Genomic DNA, 17,950 nt, shown 5'->3' with positions numbered 1-17,950 from the left:
CTACTAAAAGTAACACAAGTACACAACATCTTGATAAGATTATATTCTTATTCTCATTTCCCAAATACAATCTCTACCTCAATATGCAATTTCTCCACCTCTATAGGAGCTATGAATGTAGAAGCAAAGAGGAAGACTTAGGCCACCCTCAAAAGAAGTAACACCCATCCTTGCACCAAAGCACTTATGTGCATAGTCATACCTTCTTCACCACATTAAGTATATTCCTTAAACATGCTCTATGCATCCCAGCCTCTTATAAAATGAAAGAGATTCTTGCCAACAAAAGAAGGAGACTAGTTGTTGACCCCTTTCACCACCGCTTCCCCCTAGCAAACAACTACCTCTACAAGATTTTCCCCCACCTCAATGAGGTTCTCCACCTCAATAGGATGTAAAAATTTGAAGGAGAAGAATAGAGGAAACCTCCACCAAATACTAAAGGTTTAATAGGGGAGGATAGATTAGACCCATCTATTAAACGTAGACAACCTCTCCATCATGAAATACAGCTCCAAACAAGGAAGGCCCCTAAAGGCCTCCATAAAAAACCAAAAGCCCCACACAATAGATTTTTGGGTAGGGGTTATCCCCACAAAAAAATCTCTTGAGAAGAAAGAGACAACAGGGCCAACAAGAACTAATCTACAACACTAGAGACTACCAATAGATCTTGGGAAAGAAAAGATAGTGGGGGAAAAAACCCAATCTACTAAACTAAAGATCACCAATGTATCTTAGGAAAGAAGAAGAATTTAGGAAAATAATCCCCAATCTATTGCAATAGACATAACTAATGCATCTAGAGAAAGAAGAGATAATGGGGAAATAACCCCCAATTTGTTGCTCCAATACCACCCACCCAACAATGAAGACACTAGCGAGATCCATATAGGTCTTCAACTTCAACATAATCTACTTGTAAAAGTCCACAACTACTCAAAACTTTGGTACAACCCAAGTCCAGAACTCCATCATAGATCTCCATAGTCTAGATCTTCCCATCATAGCCACAATCCAAGCTCCAGATGCATATTTTTCCAAAACCAATCTACCCAGAACATCCCAAGGTTCCAAAAGGGAGATGCATGCATTCCCTATTGTCATCATCTTCACTATCCTTGCCTTGGATGCCATCGCTTCCCATTGAAACCCTAGCACTACTTATTTCCATCATTTTTTTACAATTTTGTTTATGTTATGAATATTATAAATATATATTGTGTACCATTTTGCAAGATTTTCAATGCAGATCATTTTTATGATTATCTAGTAGAGATGTGCCAGCCTAATGTTGGATTGGTTATTTTATCTCCTATTTTTTTCCTTTTATGTTTTTACCATAGTTATGTCATTTAATTTTATTGTCATTCCTAGTTTTTTTGTCTTTTTCATCCTCTTTGGAAGTTTGTCAACCTCCACCCTACCTAATATCCTTATGATCATTGGTTTATATATCACTATTTTTCAAACTTTGTGATGCACCTTTAACTATACACTTAACATTATTGGTATTAAGCTAAATATAATTCATCCACCATAACCATTTTTATGTAAAGAGAAAATACCAAATTACATATTTTATTTCTACATAATATGATTTCCAATCATTGAAAGATTGTATGATTTCCTACTTTATTATGGTTATGAAGGCATATTTATCATTATTTTTAATAGATGCCTGCTAAATATTTGGTCATAGATAAAAAAGAAAAATTCACCAAGATCATGCAATATTGAACACCCCCAAAGATTGGGATTGAATAAATCTCTTAACAAATACAAATCTCTACTTTGATTCTAAATATCTTACTTTGAATAGTAGTGGTGAAATATAAAATCCAACACCAATGAATAAGAGAATACAAAATTGATTTGAAGTTCTAGGGAGAAGAGAAATGACAGTGATAATAAACTCACCATACATGTAGATTTTAAATAGAATTTATGGATATACTTGTTAGAAAGATTATTCTTACTAGACAAGATAAAAATAGGGACCTAACCTATAAAGTCGCTGTCTCAACTCAAGATACATTCAAATAGGCATAGTAAAATGGGTCTTTAAAAGGTACTTTTATAGAATTATGCTTAGAATTTTGACAATTCAACATCACAACCTCTACAAAAAAAAATGCAAATTTATAATATATTGGTTAAATGGTGGTGGTGGTGTTGGCCCTACCAAGGTTCAAACATCTATTGGGGCATTGTTCTTACATGCCTATTCCTTCATTAATTGAATGTGTAATGGGTTTGATCCTAAAATATAATATTTTTGTTGAGGTCTCTTATTTTTACCTCATTGGTTCATAGATCTAAGTCAAAAACATTTCATACGAGTCAAAACATAATCGTGTTCCAACCTCATAGGTCAGGTTTAAAGTTTTATGATATTGTAATGGTACTAGAGCATGTTATTCTAAACATATATTTGGAGATGGTATTAAGTAACATTTACATAATAGTTTGTTTAAGATAGAACAAAATCAAAACAAAGGTAACAAAAATAGGTTTAAATTAGATTTTGAAGATGCATATTGGAAGCATAGTAAGGATTGGGGAATGAATGAGTGAGTGATGTTACATTCTAAAATTTCATAAGGGTACTCATAATGAACTTCCATGTCTAATGAAGAAACAAATTATAGGATCATATTTTAGGGTTGTGATAGGAAAGGTACATAGAGCTAGGACAATCTTTATCATCATTCTCTAATTAGATGACATAAAAACCATGATTATTATTTCTAAATCACATCTAGGTTAGTGGGTACAAGTGTAAGTGAAAGAGGGATAACAATGCAGTGTCCAATATTGTGTACTTTTAGTCAAATAGCATACTTAAAGATTACTATCATCAATTCCTTACTACATGATCATTTAACTTCTTATAGACTAATGGTGGGTTTACTCTATGTCTACAAACCATGGATAATGGTCAAGAGATTTTTTTAACTATGCTTACTATAGATTTCCAAAATCTAACTTGATAAATTATATAATATTTTACCAGCCACAAAATCATTAAATACTTTATCTAACAAAAACTAATTCTACGACATGTTAGACATCTAAACAAGAGCACAATTTTTTCCTTGTCATTTTATCTCTACCATTATTCTTCTATCTAAATTAATGACATAATTTTATAATTTAATTAAGCTATCATTTTCTCTCTACTATTAATTATTATTTTTATTTAATTATTTCATCTTTATTTTGTTTATAGAAAATATTTTATATTTTATTTAAATAGTTAACTCCTGCCTCTTAAATTTAAAGGAATTTCAATAACTTATTTACTTTTCCATCAAAATATATAAATTAATATTTTATCTATTTCATTATGTGTGTAGATTTTTATCTTATCATTCTACCATATTAAGCTATGTTTATTGTAGATCTCACCCACTTTTAAGTTTTCTAAATCATTGATTTTTTATAGTAGAATTAAATTTTGAAATCTTGATTATTCAATTAAATTAAAAAATATTAACTAAATTTCAATTATAATGAAATTTCCATTTATTGTTTATCATATAATTGATTTGTATATAAATCTTAGAATCTATTTTGTGTTTGTATAGATTTAAAATATATATCATGTACCCTATTGTTTCGATTATTTAAATTTAAATTCTCTAAATTTTTTTCCCTCTCTTATATAGTATTAATTCACATTAGCTCTATAACTACACGATCAAAAATAAAAATTATCTTTGAGATTGGACTATTTATTTATATAAAAACTTCAAGTTAAAAAAGGAAGAAAGTTCACATATCTCAGATGTGCACAGAAACGAATTCAACTGAAATATTTATCTTTTGACAACTTATAAGACCATACTCCAATCATGTAATAATCAGTTTTGGTAAAAATTAGAAATAAATTTAAAATAATAAAATATGCAGTTTCCACGTTGAGTAGAATATACCCATAGACGAACAAAAGTAAGAGTTTATGGACATTTCGAAGGAAATAACGTTTGGTATCTAATACAGCGATATTGTCCAGACATATGCAATATTTAAAATGACCGATTGACAAATAGGTGCCAATTCAGATTCCTCAAATTTGTTAATTATTTTTGGTGTTTTGTATAGTTCATTAAGCTTCAAACTTAAGGCACTTCCCATGTGCTATTCTTTATTTAAATCTTCAAAAGAGGGATTTTGAAGTTACAGAGATTCGGTCAACACGTTTCTAGGAGGAAAACTTAATGTGCTCCGCACTAATGGCTGGTAGTGTTGACAAATTGTAAATTTGTCATTTTCTTATTACTATGAGCTTCTTTTTTGAAAGCATATATATATAGGAAGAATTAAAATTATACCATGTACGATGTATGATACAATAGTAAGACTCGGTGTTTATTATTATAATATTAATTTAAATTATAGAAAAGAATCGTAAAAACTGGTACAAAATTGGGATTAGGTGTAACTATGGGTTATTGTTTTTTGGCTTTAATTTTAAGTTATGTTATTTTAAGATACGTTGACAAGTGATGTAAATTTGTATATTTCATTTAATATTTGATACTTAATTTTATTTGTGAGGAAATTGGCACTATCATTTATTTAGGTCTTATAAGTTGATGGAACGTTTTATTTTTTAAATATGTTAAATGAAAACAAATTGGTATTATAGTATATAGAATACTATTAGATTTTAATCTAAATTGTTTTATATTATATTTATATTCGACTTTTTAAATTTCTTTAATAACTATTTAAATTTGATAGGTTAATTTCAATTATTATTTATTTTATGAAAAAGAAATATTTATTTTCTATAATAAATTAATATTACAATAATTAATTTGTATATAAAGAATATGTTAAATTTTTGAAGTATAATTGCTTAACACACAATTATCTTATAATATTAATTTAACATATCATAGATTTCAATTCATGAATTAGATTTATGAAAAAATCATTTTCTCAAATTCAATTGAATTATGAACCAAATATCATCTTTCCAAAGTAAAAAATCTTAATTCTCATTAAAAATGTAAATTGAAGAAAATCAAACTCAATAAATAACCAAAAATTTACTTATATACCATTAATATATACTTTGTAAGATTAACACAACAGAATTCAACCAATAATTCTGAAACAGCAGAGAGTTCCAATGTTCTATTATGTATTTAATGAAGTAAATGAATAAATCATTTTACAACTGGAAATAAAAGAGATTCACGGAATGGTTTCTGTAAATTGAATTTTTAAGGATTCAACTTGTTTGGACTTCAAGATTTCACGGCATTTTCTGCAAGACAACGAAGCACCACTTGGATGTAGTTATTGCCGTGAACTCTATTCAACAATGATGCTTGCCTTCAATCATTGCTATTGTTAATTATTCTAATTATCACAAACGGGATCTCTTCATTTATTATAAAAAGCCAGTGCTCTCTCAAATGCTGCCAAAAACAAATCTGCTTCTATTCTCTAACAAAGAGTTAAGGTGCAGTTTAATTCGAAGAAAGAGATGATGAAGAAGATTAATTCTATCGCTACATGCACTATCTTGCTAGTCTTGTGTTCGGGTCTTGCAAACGGGCAACTCAATGCGACGTTCTACGCTAACACGTGTGGGAAGGCGTTGTCGATAGTGAAAGCTGGGGTGAAAGCAGCAGTGGCCGACGAAACGCGCATGGCTGCATCGCTACTCCGCCTTCACTTTCACGACTGTTTCGTTAACGTGGGATTCTACGTTTCCTTTGTTTCCTGAATATTGTAGATTATTATTCCAATATAACGGTTTTTTTATCTTAAAATGTTTCGTTGATGTGCAGGGTTGTGATGGGTCCATTCTGTTGGACGACACTGCAAACTTTACAGGAGAAAAAACGGCGGGTCCAAATAACAATTCAGTGAGAGGGTATGAAGTGATAGACGCCATCAAGACTCAACTTGAAGAAGCTTGCGCTGGCGTTGTTTCTTGTGCAGATATTTTGGCCATTGCTGCTCGTGATTCAGTTGTTGAAGTAACTAATTTACCCTTCTTATCAGCTAGCTATTATAAATTGTTAGAACTATTGTGAACTGACATATTGAACAAACAATAGTAGTACTGTTAGTATTGATATGGGAAAGATTAAATAATGCAAAATAACAGTACTGTTGAAGTTGATGCAAAAGACACAATAGTAATGCTGAATTGAAAATATGTCGCTTTGGCATTGGCAGTTAGGAGGGCCGACGTGGAGAGTACAGCTGGGAAGAAGAGATTCAACAACGGCAAACTTGACTGGTGCAAACACCCAGCTTCCTGCCCCTACATCCAGCCTCAGCACGCTTATCTCATCTTTTAGTAACAAGGGTCTTTCTACCACGGATATGATAGCCCTTTCAGGTAGGTAAATGTGTTAATTTAAATGAACGGCGATTATATGTTCGTTGGAACATATTTCCATTGGCGTTAATGTTGACTAAAGCACTGACTATTCTTTTACTACTTTCAGGAGCTCATACAATTGGTCAAGCAAGATGCACCACCTTCAGAACTCACATTTACAATGAAACCAACATCGACGGCACTTTCGCTACCTCAGTGCAGGCTAACTGCCCTTTCAGTGGTGGAGACGACAACCTGTCGCCCATAGATGTAGAAACTCCTGCCACTTTTGACGAGGATTATTACACAAATCTGATGAGTGGGCGAGGCCTTTTTCACTCGGATCAGGAGCTTTTTAATAATGGATCTGCCGATTCTCAGGTGACTGCCTACGCTAAGAATCGAAATGCCTTCTTCCGTGATTTTAAAGCCGCCATGGTGAATATGGGGAACATCAGTCCTCTCACTGGTACCAATGGAGAAGTCAGAAAGAGCTGCAGGACACCCAATTAGGAAGCGTTCATTGCAATTTGCAATTCAATAGAGTTTCACAGTAAATGGCTCTGTATTTTTTTTCTTTTGTAGAAAACTGCCTTCTGAGAATTTCACCGCACCTGTGAAGGGAGTGATAAAATAATGTATTTGATTTATTTAAATAATGCGGTTCTGTACCCAAGTGCAATAAAAATTCGATTACGTTATGCAGCGAATAGAGCGTATATTCCATCCTTTGCATCAAATAAAGAGTTTAAACTAGCCATCAGAAGTGGACAGTCTCTTTCAAAAGAAAATTATAAATGTTTTTAATAGATAACAAGAGGAAACTTTATTAAAAATAAAAAAATGTTTATGCACTGTTATTAAAATGGATGAATGTTATTGCCTTCCTCTTTTGTAGAGGCAACCTTAGTTATTTTTTAAAATTTTACAAAAAAGATAACAAGTGAAAACGATGGTCTACCACAGCTTTCGTCCTGTTGAAACTTAATTTCCATGACTCCTATCATGGCAGCCCAGGGTAGGTTTGAGGGATTAGTGTTATGAGAGACAGCTACCCGTCAAAATTTGATGAATTAGTTGCGACCTTCCATGGTCTAATCATTCCAAAAAGAATTGTTTCAAAATGATCATTATTGTGGCGATTCTCTAATGTGCTTAAAATATCTCCTATTTATCATTCTCTATTGGCCATTATAATATCACCTCCTTCCATAATTGCCTAGCAAAGTGTGTTTCTAGGGAAAGCAACTATCCCACCTGCAAGCTAATCTAGTAACTAAGGGTTTGTTTGGTTTGTGGAATTGTAGAATTTGAGATTTCTACAATTCTCTATTTAGCCAATTAAGGTTTTACAAATCGTCATTCCTATTTTTGGAATTTTAATTGAACTATTTGTTTCACTCAGAAGATGAGTGAGAAGACACATTTTTATGAATAAGCTTAGAGTGCAAAGATGAGTAGGAAGACACATATGGAATGGTAAGTCGTCTCATCCACCCATGTTTCTATTACAAGCTGTTTATTCACGACCAAACAAAATGGAAAAATTACTTACCATGTGAATTTTGTTAAACAAATCAATTAAGTTGATTTCCTTATTTCTTTAATCAACAATATAATTAGTGAAGACTGACATATCAGATGATGAAGAAGATGAAATTGGGTCAATTATGTAGTGGTTTCCTTCTATTAAAATATTGTTCTTGGAGAGCCCACATGGACATTGGGGGAAGTGTTGGTGGCTGGAAGGAAGGAGGGATCTTGGAAAGTGATTTGGCAACCATCGTAGTTACCACATTCATTACTCCTTTCTTTTGTGCCTTGTCTAGGTTTTCGTGCTTCATTACAAAGTTGAATAACTTAAAATGAATGATAGGAAATTTGATAGGCAATGTTCAATTTTATTTTATTGCTTGGACTTCCTATTGCACTGTGTATTTTTTGGCCTATGTGAATGCACCCTTTATGTAGTAGGAACTTACCCATCAATTCACACATTGTGTTTTCTTTTTCTTATAACTTAATTAGTATTTGTTAACACAAACTATAGAAGGGAGAATTTTGTTTGTGCCAAACTCAAAAATCATGCCAGATAATGTCATTGTGTCTCTCCTAGTGTCTTCATTGAAAATGTGAACACCATATATTCTCAAACAATAAAATGGTAGGAGCCTCCAATGACACTCTGATATTGTTACATATGGATGGTTGATGTCCGACAACAGCAGAAACTAGGACTTGCAATTGGACACATGATCAAGACAACTTGATTTAAAACTCTTCATGTTATGAATTTATTAAATCATGTTATATGATTTTATTGATGTGTTTAATCATTTTGATGAGATATAGTTATGTATTGATACATCCATTTGTATAATGTACAATCAAACATACAAATTTTATGATTATGATAGCAATGTATGATGTGTAGGTCAAGATCATCTAAGTGGTATTCTAATTGCTTAATTAATAAGTAATAATGTTTATTTTGATTCTGGTTATTGATCATAAATTATCATTTGTTAATCCTTGACTATGATTAATGAAATGATTACTAACTATTCAAACTAGCTTTGTTGTTTATTTCTACATTTCTACAAAATGGATGATGTGGCAATTGTTGAGTAGGATATAGTTCTTGCAGTTTCTTAGTGGTTACTCCTTGATCATAAAGACAAGATGAATATAAATTCTACTGTTCTTGATGAAACCTCTTGTTGATACTATTTTTTTTGGCCTATGTATTTCACATCTTAAGGTGATAGAACCTATGATACATCCCCTATCTATCCTTCAGCTTTGCAGTTTCACTATGCCTTGGATTTCTTCTCATCTTAAGACCATGAGTGTTGACCTTATGCAAATTGAGCTTGAGGTGTACAATATTCTTTAAAGTGATTATAATATCAATATTATTCTCCTATTAAGAAAATCATAGAATGGACCCACAAAGGAAAGGTTAAGGCTAAGGGCCTAAACTAATAGTTTATTCCATTGCTTTATCTTTTGGGGGTTTCAAGGTCTTCCTTTATTCAATTTATTATGAAAGTCTTGTCATTGAATCTTAGAGGTCTTAATATTATAGGGAAGAAGAATATTTTACACACAAGTACAAATAGAACTCCAGAATGAAGCTCTCATGAATACCAAATTTAGTGGATATTCGACCACCTCAAATGATTGCAACACTGAAGATTTGACGTTCTCGAATGGTTGACTAAAATTAGAAACCTTAGTTTCTTCTCCCAAGTTCTTATCAAATGCAATTCACAATAATCAGATCCTAAACAATGAGGCTCTCACCCCTATTTATTCTTTTCCTTCACCCTTCTAGGAGAAAATAAAATATTATTTAATTGCATTCTCTAGAAGCTTCCCCCTTTCCAATAATTAATGCACTCTCTAGAAGCTTCTCCCTTGCAATACAATAATTAATTGTGCATCTAGAAAATTAAATTACTAGAAGCTTCCCCCTTCCAACAACTAATGCACTCTCTAGAAGTTTCTACCTTGCAATACAATAATTAATCATGCTTCTAGAAAATTAAATTACTAGAATCTTCCCCCTTCCATTATTAATGTACTCTTTAGAAGTTCCTCCCTTGGAATACAATAATTAGTTGTGTTTCTAAAAAATTAAATTACTAGAAGCTTCCCCCTTTCCAATAATTAATGCACTCTCTAGAAGCTTCTCCCTTGCAATACAATAATTAATTTTGCTTCTAGAAAATTAAATTACTAGAGGCTTCCCCCTGTCCAATAATTAATGCACTCTGTAGAAGCTTCTCCCTTGCAATACAATAATTAATTGTGCTTCTAGAAAATTAAATTAATTAAATATAAAGTCACCTTTTAATTTTAATTTATTTAATGACTTTATAAGAAATTAATTTAATCAATTTCTCCTTATTTCTCCACTTAGCCTTCCGAGAATGTAAAGGTTAAGAACTCCATTGAGTTGCTAAAAAGATGGGGACATTACATCATAGGATGCATTTTATAAGACTCTATTTCTAACTTTGAAGGGAAAATAACCAAAATACCAAATGGACGGTAGTAGGGGATTTTAATTCTCCTCTCTACCCATCACAAAAAATAGGAGACCTTGAAGACTATTCTAATAGTATGACTTATCTAGTGGAGTTTATACATAACTCTAGTCTTATAGACCTATATCTAAAATAAACTAAGTTCACTTGGATGAATTGAAGATAGGTAAATAAGCTTATTCAAGTTATACATGATAAATTCACTCTACAATCTTCTAACTAGAACAATCTAGACAATTTTCACCTCATGGCCAAAACTAGAAAAAGATCTAACTATAATGCCATTCTTTTAGAATCAAAAACGGTAAGAAGAGTTGTTGTGCCCTTCAAATTTGGAAATATGTTTCTATCCCACCCAAGCCTTAAGTATCAAATGCAATCCTAGAGGAATAAACAAGCAAAGGCATATATGATTATAAACCTATGCACTAGGCTAAGGGTGATACAACAATAAAAACTCCTTTCGTAAGGTATTTGATAGGAAAAGGGATTTTATTGGGAAAATGGAGAGAGATCATAGGTAGATGGAAACAGATAATGAGGATGGAGAGTTGGGGGTCTTAGAAAGAAATCTAAGAGAAAAATGGCTAAAATGAGATCTAAACAAGAAGAGGTCTTTTGGTAGCAAAAGTCAAGTGTTCAATGGGTCATTGAAGAAGATAAAAGCACTAGATTCTTCCACCATTATACTTTGAAATTTTTTTGTACAAATAAAATAAGAACTCTTAACAAGGAGAACCTCAATAAACATATAGATGACCCTAGATATCTACTTGGTTGTATCCCACAACTTGTTTCTGAGGAAAATTCTTCTCTTATGGCTATGGTTAGTATGGAGGAAGTTAGAAATGTTACTTTTTTCTTTTCAAGCTTTCAATTTCCCTAGCCTAGATGGATTTTTCCCTTTATTCTTACTTGACTATTGGGACATTTCCTTTTTAATATATCCTTAAAGTTGTCTATCATTTCTTTAGAACAGAGTCCTTGGCTAGTTATGTAAATAACACCTACATAGCCTTAATTCGTAAGAAGCACAACCCTATCTCTATGGCTAATTATAGACCTATAATCTAGTGCAATATTATTTATAAAATTATCTCAAAGGTTATGGTCAATAGACTTAAGCCCATTCTAGATAAGCTTGTTTCCAAGAATTAGAAAAGCTTTCTAGTAGGTAGAAACATCATGGATGCTATAATCACTACTCACAAAGTGATCCATTCTATGGAATTTAATAATAAAGCAACCATGGCTCTTTAAATTGACTTCTCTAAGGCCTATGATAGAGTCAATTGGGTTTTCTTGGAAGAAGTTTTAAGAAAGTATTGATTGAAATTGAATTTCCTTAAAATTATCATGAGTTGTGTTACATCTAAAAGCTATGGTGTTTATTAATGGAGCCATCTTTGGATTCCTTTCTACTATAATTGTGTAGGAGAAGGGGACCCAATTCCCCCCTACATATTTATATTGGTGGCTAAAGTGTTGGGAAGAGACCTAAGTAAGCTCAACTTAAATTAATCCCTGAAAGCTCTCAAAGATACTTCTAGAATCCCCGCCCCCTTCTACAATTTATTGATGGCACTATCCTTTATGGTGAAGGACTTATGCCTAAAGCTACTAGGTGGAAATCCCTCTTATCTAATTATGCCAAAGCCTTGGCCAATCCATTACCATTTAAAAGAGCAAACTATTTTTCTTGAATACCAATAGGGAACTAAAGGTTTAGAGTTCTTCCATCTTGAATTATGAGATAAATTTGACCCTTGAAATTTATTTGGGGCTCCCATTCTCTCCCAAAAACCCTACTATCCTCTTCTAGAATATCCTTGTTGAAATATTCCAAAGGAAACTTTCTTGGTGGAAAGGGAAATTCCTTAGTCTTGGAGGAAATATTCAACTTCTCAAGTCTTATCTCCAAGGTATCCCTATCTACTTTATGTATATTAATATTATGCCTACTCAAGTAGGTAATAGTCTTTAAAAAATCCAAAAAAACCTTCCTTTGGGATGGTATTGTAGAAACGTTAAAAATGTCTCTTGTTTGGTGGGAGCAAGTTTACAAACCAAAAACTCGGGGAGGTCTTGGTATATAAGAAGATATAAATTTAAATGAATAAAGTAATTATAACTAAAGTTAGTTGGAAATTTTTTGCAGGAGAAAAGGAGTGGACTAAAATTGTAATAGCTAAACACTTATGCTATGGTAATGTTGATTCCTTTTTTGATAACAACAACACTAATGGATACTCCAATCTATGGAAATATGTGAACAAAACAAAAGGTATTCATAGAAACATATTATAGGGAATGGAAGTGATACCCTATTCTATATGGAATTATGGAAGGAGGGAAAAAAAACTTAAGGAAGTTTTCTAGGACACTTTAATTCAAAATTGAATGGAGAGAACATTAGGATAAAAGGTGTCCAGAATTATCTACTTTGGGAAGATGAAAAATCTAAATGAATTTATTTCATAAATATTTGGGAGAATCATAGAGCTATGAGAAGAACCCCTGAAATTAGAATAGAACTCATTGAAAATCTAAAGAAAATGCTCCCTAGCTCTCTGCTTTCTATCCTAGATCAAAAGACACTTTGATTTAGAATTGGCTAGTAATGCATTATTACATAGAAAATATTTTAAAATTATGCCTTTTTTTAGGTATAGAGATGGGGAAATTACTAATAATTACAATTTTCCAAAAATCATCCCCTTCTGGAGTATTGAAAATCAACTTTACAACTAAGAAAATGCGTTGTACTCTTAAGTCCTTTAAACTTATGATATATTTAGACTTTCTCATTAAACATGATGTCGATTCAATTTCATGTCTTTTTTCCTCCCTTTATCATGATACCATGAAAAATCCCGAGATTCATCTATATGTGTCTAAATTTGTTTTTGCTAAACAACAAAGTCTAAAAGTAGTATATCTTGTAAGGGGGGAGAATATTTTAGTATACTTGAAATCTTCCAATCATAGAAAATAATTGGCTTATTTTTTTCTGTAAATATATATGTCAATTTTTTCTTGAGTTCACTCACATGCCCATTGCTAATTAGGCCTAGCAAAAAAAGAATGCATAAAAACATCACATGATGTTCTAGGACTCCCAATTTTGGAGAGTTTACATGACAACAAGTATGAAGAAGGTGATCACATCCAAGGAAACATATTTTCATAAAGATAATATTCTACTACATTATTTGAAAAATAGTTCCCTTTCATCAATTAAGGTTTCAAACATTTTTCATCAAAATTCACTATGATGACCACACCTAGATTGAACTATGGAACATAAGGTAGAATATAATATCCACCATAATGATAAATAGAAAGGGTGCAAAATAAAAATTCATGTCCTATAGATCTCGATAGATTGAAGTGTTTAAACATGCTCTCATAAACTAAAACAATAATAAGATAATCTTTCTATAATCATTGAATGATACAACAATGTTTTTTCAGGGACCAAACATCCTCAAGAATCATCATTATAAAAATATGTTTTACATGGTCATACACCTCTCCAAATTATAGAAGAGTCATATAAAAATGGTTTGCTTCCCTGGCCTACTAAAGAGCCTCCTACCAACTTAGAAGGTTTTCAAGTATTTATCTCCCTTTCACAAATCTGATCTAGGTGGGTTTGATACATTTTGGAAAGTAAAATCCTATTATTTTGTTAGCAATTTAAAAATAATCTTATAAAAGACATTCAATAAGGTAATAGGTCTCAAATTTGTAATAAGGGATGTATCTCAATCTTTAGGTATCAATTTAATAAGGTCATTACTAATGCTTTTTGCTAGGGAACCTTTAGAGATAGAGCCATGATATCTTTGATAGTTTCCTCAACTATATTATCCTTACTAAGGCTAGAATCATCATCCCTAGTGACCGTTTTAGAAATAAAATTCTTCATTTTAATGTTTTCTTCATGCTTATCAAGATCATTCTCATTATCTCTTGTGCTTAATAGATTACTATTAAATTCCTTAAATTCCTTCAAAATGTTGTCTTGTTTGTTATGTTCCTAATCTTCTTTCCAAATCTTACAGATTCCTTGGTTTCCTCATTCTTAAGTTTTTGAAAGAAAATAGCCCCTTAATCTCCATTTTTAACCTAGCTCATTTTGGATCTACTTTTCATATTGTTGATTTTATTATTTTATACTTTCCTCATATCCTTCTTAGTTTGACACAAGGATTATCTAGTTAAATCATTGGTTGGGTTTAGTTATATATTATTAGCCTCAACCAATTTTTCATATAACTCAATTCTATTTTCCTTAGGTCCTTAGCTTTCATTTTTTCCATACTATTTAAAATAAGCTCCATTTTAAAATATTTTGGTTCAATCCCACCTTAAGACTTAGGGAATTTCTTAACCTTCTTTTATAGACTCTAGTAATATTTGATACTTGCAATATGTCCTCATCATGAAGAAGGCTGATATTAAGGACAATGAAGCCCAAGGTTCCAAGAGGCATAACTAGGGAGCTACTAAGTGAAAACACATTAAATAGATTGGATGATGATTTGACAATGATAATGAATTACTTTGACAATATGTCATATATGTATCACCATATTGTTAAAGTGAATAACATCCTTTTTTAGTTTAATATATATCCCACCTACTATTTGTTATCTTTGATACTTGTTGGAATGTGCACCAAGTGAACCATATTGACTTCAACTCATTTATCTTTCTTATTAGAGGGTCAAAGAACCAATTTTTTTTAATAATCTTATATAAAAGGAAACTATCTTCTCTCTTCTATTTAAACACCAAATCCCCTCCTATTAGCCAAGGGATACCTTCCATTTAAAATAGGAAATGACAAATATCTATCCCTTCTCCATAGGCGTTTCCATATAGATGGAGCATAACCGCACATCATTACCATCCAAGTTAATAATGTCACATACAACTCTATTTTATTGAGATCGTTTCCATCTACTTATCATTTCCTCCACTTATAAATCAAAAGAATCGATGGACCCCTCTTTCCTTAAGTTCATGCTTCGTAGGAAAGGGAGTAGCATCCCTCCATTTACACCCTACACTAGCATTGAGGGATAAACCCACTAGTACTTATATGTTCACGGGCCATGAAAATGTCAATGTTCATTTGTGATTTTAAAAAAATTCTTAGTAAATATTTTTCTATCTAGGGATTCGAAACCCCTAACCTTCCATGATATGCAAAGTATGTACATACCCAATTAAGGATCAACACTCATAGCCATTTTAAATGTTATAAATAACTTAGCAAGTAGATTTTTTGTTAAAATATTTTCTAGTAAAAGATAATTTGGGTCCAAACCATTAGAAGTTTGTTTAGCCTTGATTTTTTGTCCCTAAAATGAACATATTAGGTATTATAGATGGTAGTTGAAATTAAGGGGGATGTTGGAATTAATTTCCAACTACACATCTACTTCTTTATTGATTTTATTTCTTCTCTCAATATTTGTGTTCCATCCTTAAATTAATTTTATATATGTATGATAGTTTTATTTTTTGGACATATACAATTGGTGTATATTTTGGAATTAAAAAATGTCACTTTATACCTTTTGGGTTTGTAGCACTTGGCAATAAATATACATAGAACAAAGGATAGTTCTGTGAGGATGGTAAGAAAACAAAAGTTTCTACAAATATCATTTTGTTGTAATCATATGATACAAATGAAAAATATTAATAGGTATAGTATGTTAGAAAAATAGTTGATAAATATAAGCATAGCTAAAACTAATATATTAATGAATATAGGAATGTTTCTATCCAATTTTAGTGTATTAGCTCTGTATTTTATATGAAAGAGTGTATAGATGTGTGCACATGCATGTGGGTGTGTGTGTGTACACACATATCTACAATGTGTGTATGCACATGTGTGCACGAAAATTGACATAAACTCCTCTTTAGTCTTTGTTCTATTTTTTCTCCTATTTTTTTCAATGCTCATCCCCTACCTCTCTCCAACATCAAAATTGGTATGAATAATGATATTAATAAAGATGTGCTAACTAATCCTTCGAGATATCTTTAGTTTATTTAATTTTAAGGATGTAGATTTTTGGAAGTTTACTAATGTAACTATTTGTATAGTTGTACACAATTGCCTGAATAGTTTTTAGGTTGTATTTATTCCCTTTTTGTTATAATAAATTTTCCAATGTATGCATTTCATTTTAGATTCTTTTAGCCTGTTATAGTGGTATCAGAGCCAAGTTGTTGGAGAAAAGGAATTTAGATTGAATTGTGATTCCAATGCATTCTTTAATTTCAATTGTTGGAATAGTTCTTTCTAGGAAAGAGAATTACCATGAATGGTTTTGAAAAGTTAAAAATACTCTTATTCTTAATGATTTGTGGGATGATGTTTGTGAAAGAAAAACTGAAAATGAAGAACTAGAGTAGTCTACGGATTAAAAGGAACTCATCATCTAGAAGAATAAAGACAAAAAAGCTTATGCTCTCATTGTTTCCTCCATTATTGAAGAGGTAAGTAGACATATAATCTCTTGTAAGAGTGCATTTTCAGCATTAAAGAAACTCAAAGATTTGTATGATTCTCATTCAGAACTTGAAATCATTCAACTAATAATGAAGTTATTCAATTTAGAAATGAAAGATAATAATCTAATGAAGTTAGCCTCTGAAATTAGGGCTTTATTTCATGATATTGAAGCCACACTTGTGTAAAAGTAGATTTGCAATTCACTACTTTTTATTAAAGCTCTTTATCCTACCTATTCACACTATCTTGGATCTCTTCAAGCTAGTGAAAAGATGAAACATATAACATTTGACAAACTTGTGAAGAAGATTGCAGAGAGAGAAAAGTCATTTGGGAGGAAAGAGTCACTTTCAAATTTTGAGGCTTTGTGTCTTGCACAAAAACAATAGGGGCAAACATCAAAAGATGATCCTTCCAAACATGACAATAGCAACATAGGTCATGGAAGAAGACAATCTAGAGGTAGGAGGAACAAAAATTATCATGGTGATAGACAATATTCTTTGCCACAACACCATCATAGGTATTATCCACAAAAAGAGAGGCCATCTATACAATGCTATAGATGTGGAAAAATGGGTCATAGTACCAATCTTTTTTGAACTCCATGGGAGAAGATTTTTGACAAGAAGGAGAAGCCACTAGATAGAGGCACCCCTCCTAAATCTACACATTATGTTATAGCACATTGTAATGTTGGGATTGAAAAAGTTTATAGTACTTCAAATTCTAGTTTGAATGATACTTGGTTGTTAGATACTAGAGCCACATGTCATATGACATTTAGAAGAGATTTTTTTGAGACATTCAATGATCAAGTGGTTGTCTATATGCTACAACCTGTTTGAATGGATATTTGAAGGAAGATGTCTATATGCTACAACCTTAAGGTTTTTTTTATCAAAGGCCAAAAACAAAAAGGTATGTAAATTGATAAAATATTTGTATGGTTTGAAGCAAGCACCACGTGTTTGGTATGCAAAATTAATAGAGCACCTCCTCAAA

At 31.6% G+C, this 17,950-nt stretch overlaps 1 protein-coding gene across 3 annotated transcripts; it reads left to right on the top strand.

Moving 5' to 3' along the window:
• Positions 1–1,100: 1,100 nt before the first annotated feature.
• On the top strand, positions 1,101–6,865 carry LOC149565956 (cationic peroxidase 1-like). 3 transcript variants are annotated; one of them, XM_089817303.1, is made up of 5 exons: positions 1,101–1,135; positions 5,533–5,716; positions 5,811–6,002; positions 6,205–6,370; positions 6,480–6,865. In XM_089817303.1, exons 1-5 carry the CDS (start codon positions 1,131–1,133, stop codon positions 6,863–6,865), a joined length of 933 nt encoding a protein of 310 aa, XP_089673429.1. In that variant the 5' UTR covers positions 1,101–1,130. The 3 variants fall into 3 exon arrangements, with proteins under 3 accessions (XP_089673429.1, XP_089673430.1, XP_089673428.1); XM_089817304.1 differs by having other exon boundaries at positions 1,110–1,135; positions 5,539–5,716; XM_089817302.1 differs by lacking the exon at positions 1,101–1,135 and having other exon boundaries at positions 5,504–5,716.
• The last annotated feature ends 11,085 nt before the right edge of the window (positions 6,866–17,950 follow it).

The sequence above is a fragment of the Cupressus sempervirens genome, chromosome 3 (assembly GCF_028749045.1).
Source record: "Cupressus sempervirens isolate cs-2001-9-10 chromosome 3, ASM2874904v1, whole genome shotgun sequence".
Lineage (NCBI taxonomy): Eukaryota > Viridiplantae > Streptophyta > Pinopsida > Cupressales > Cupressaceae > Cupressus > Cupressus sempervirens.
Note: the sequence above shows the minus strand (reverse complement) of the source record. Positions and strands in the feature narration are given on the sequence as shown.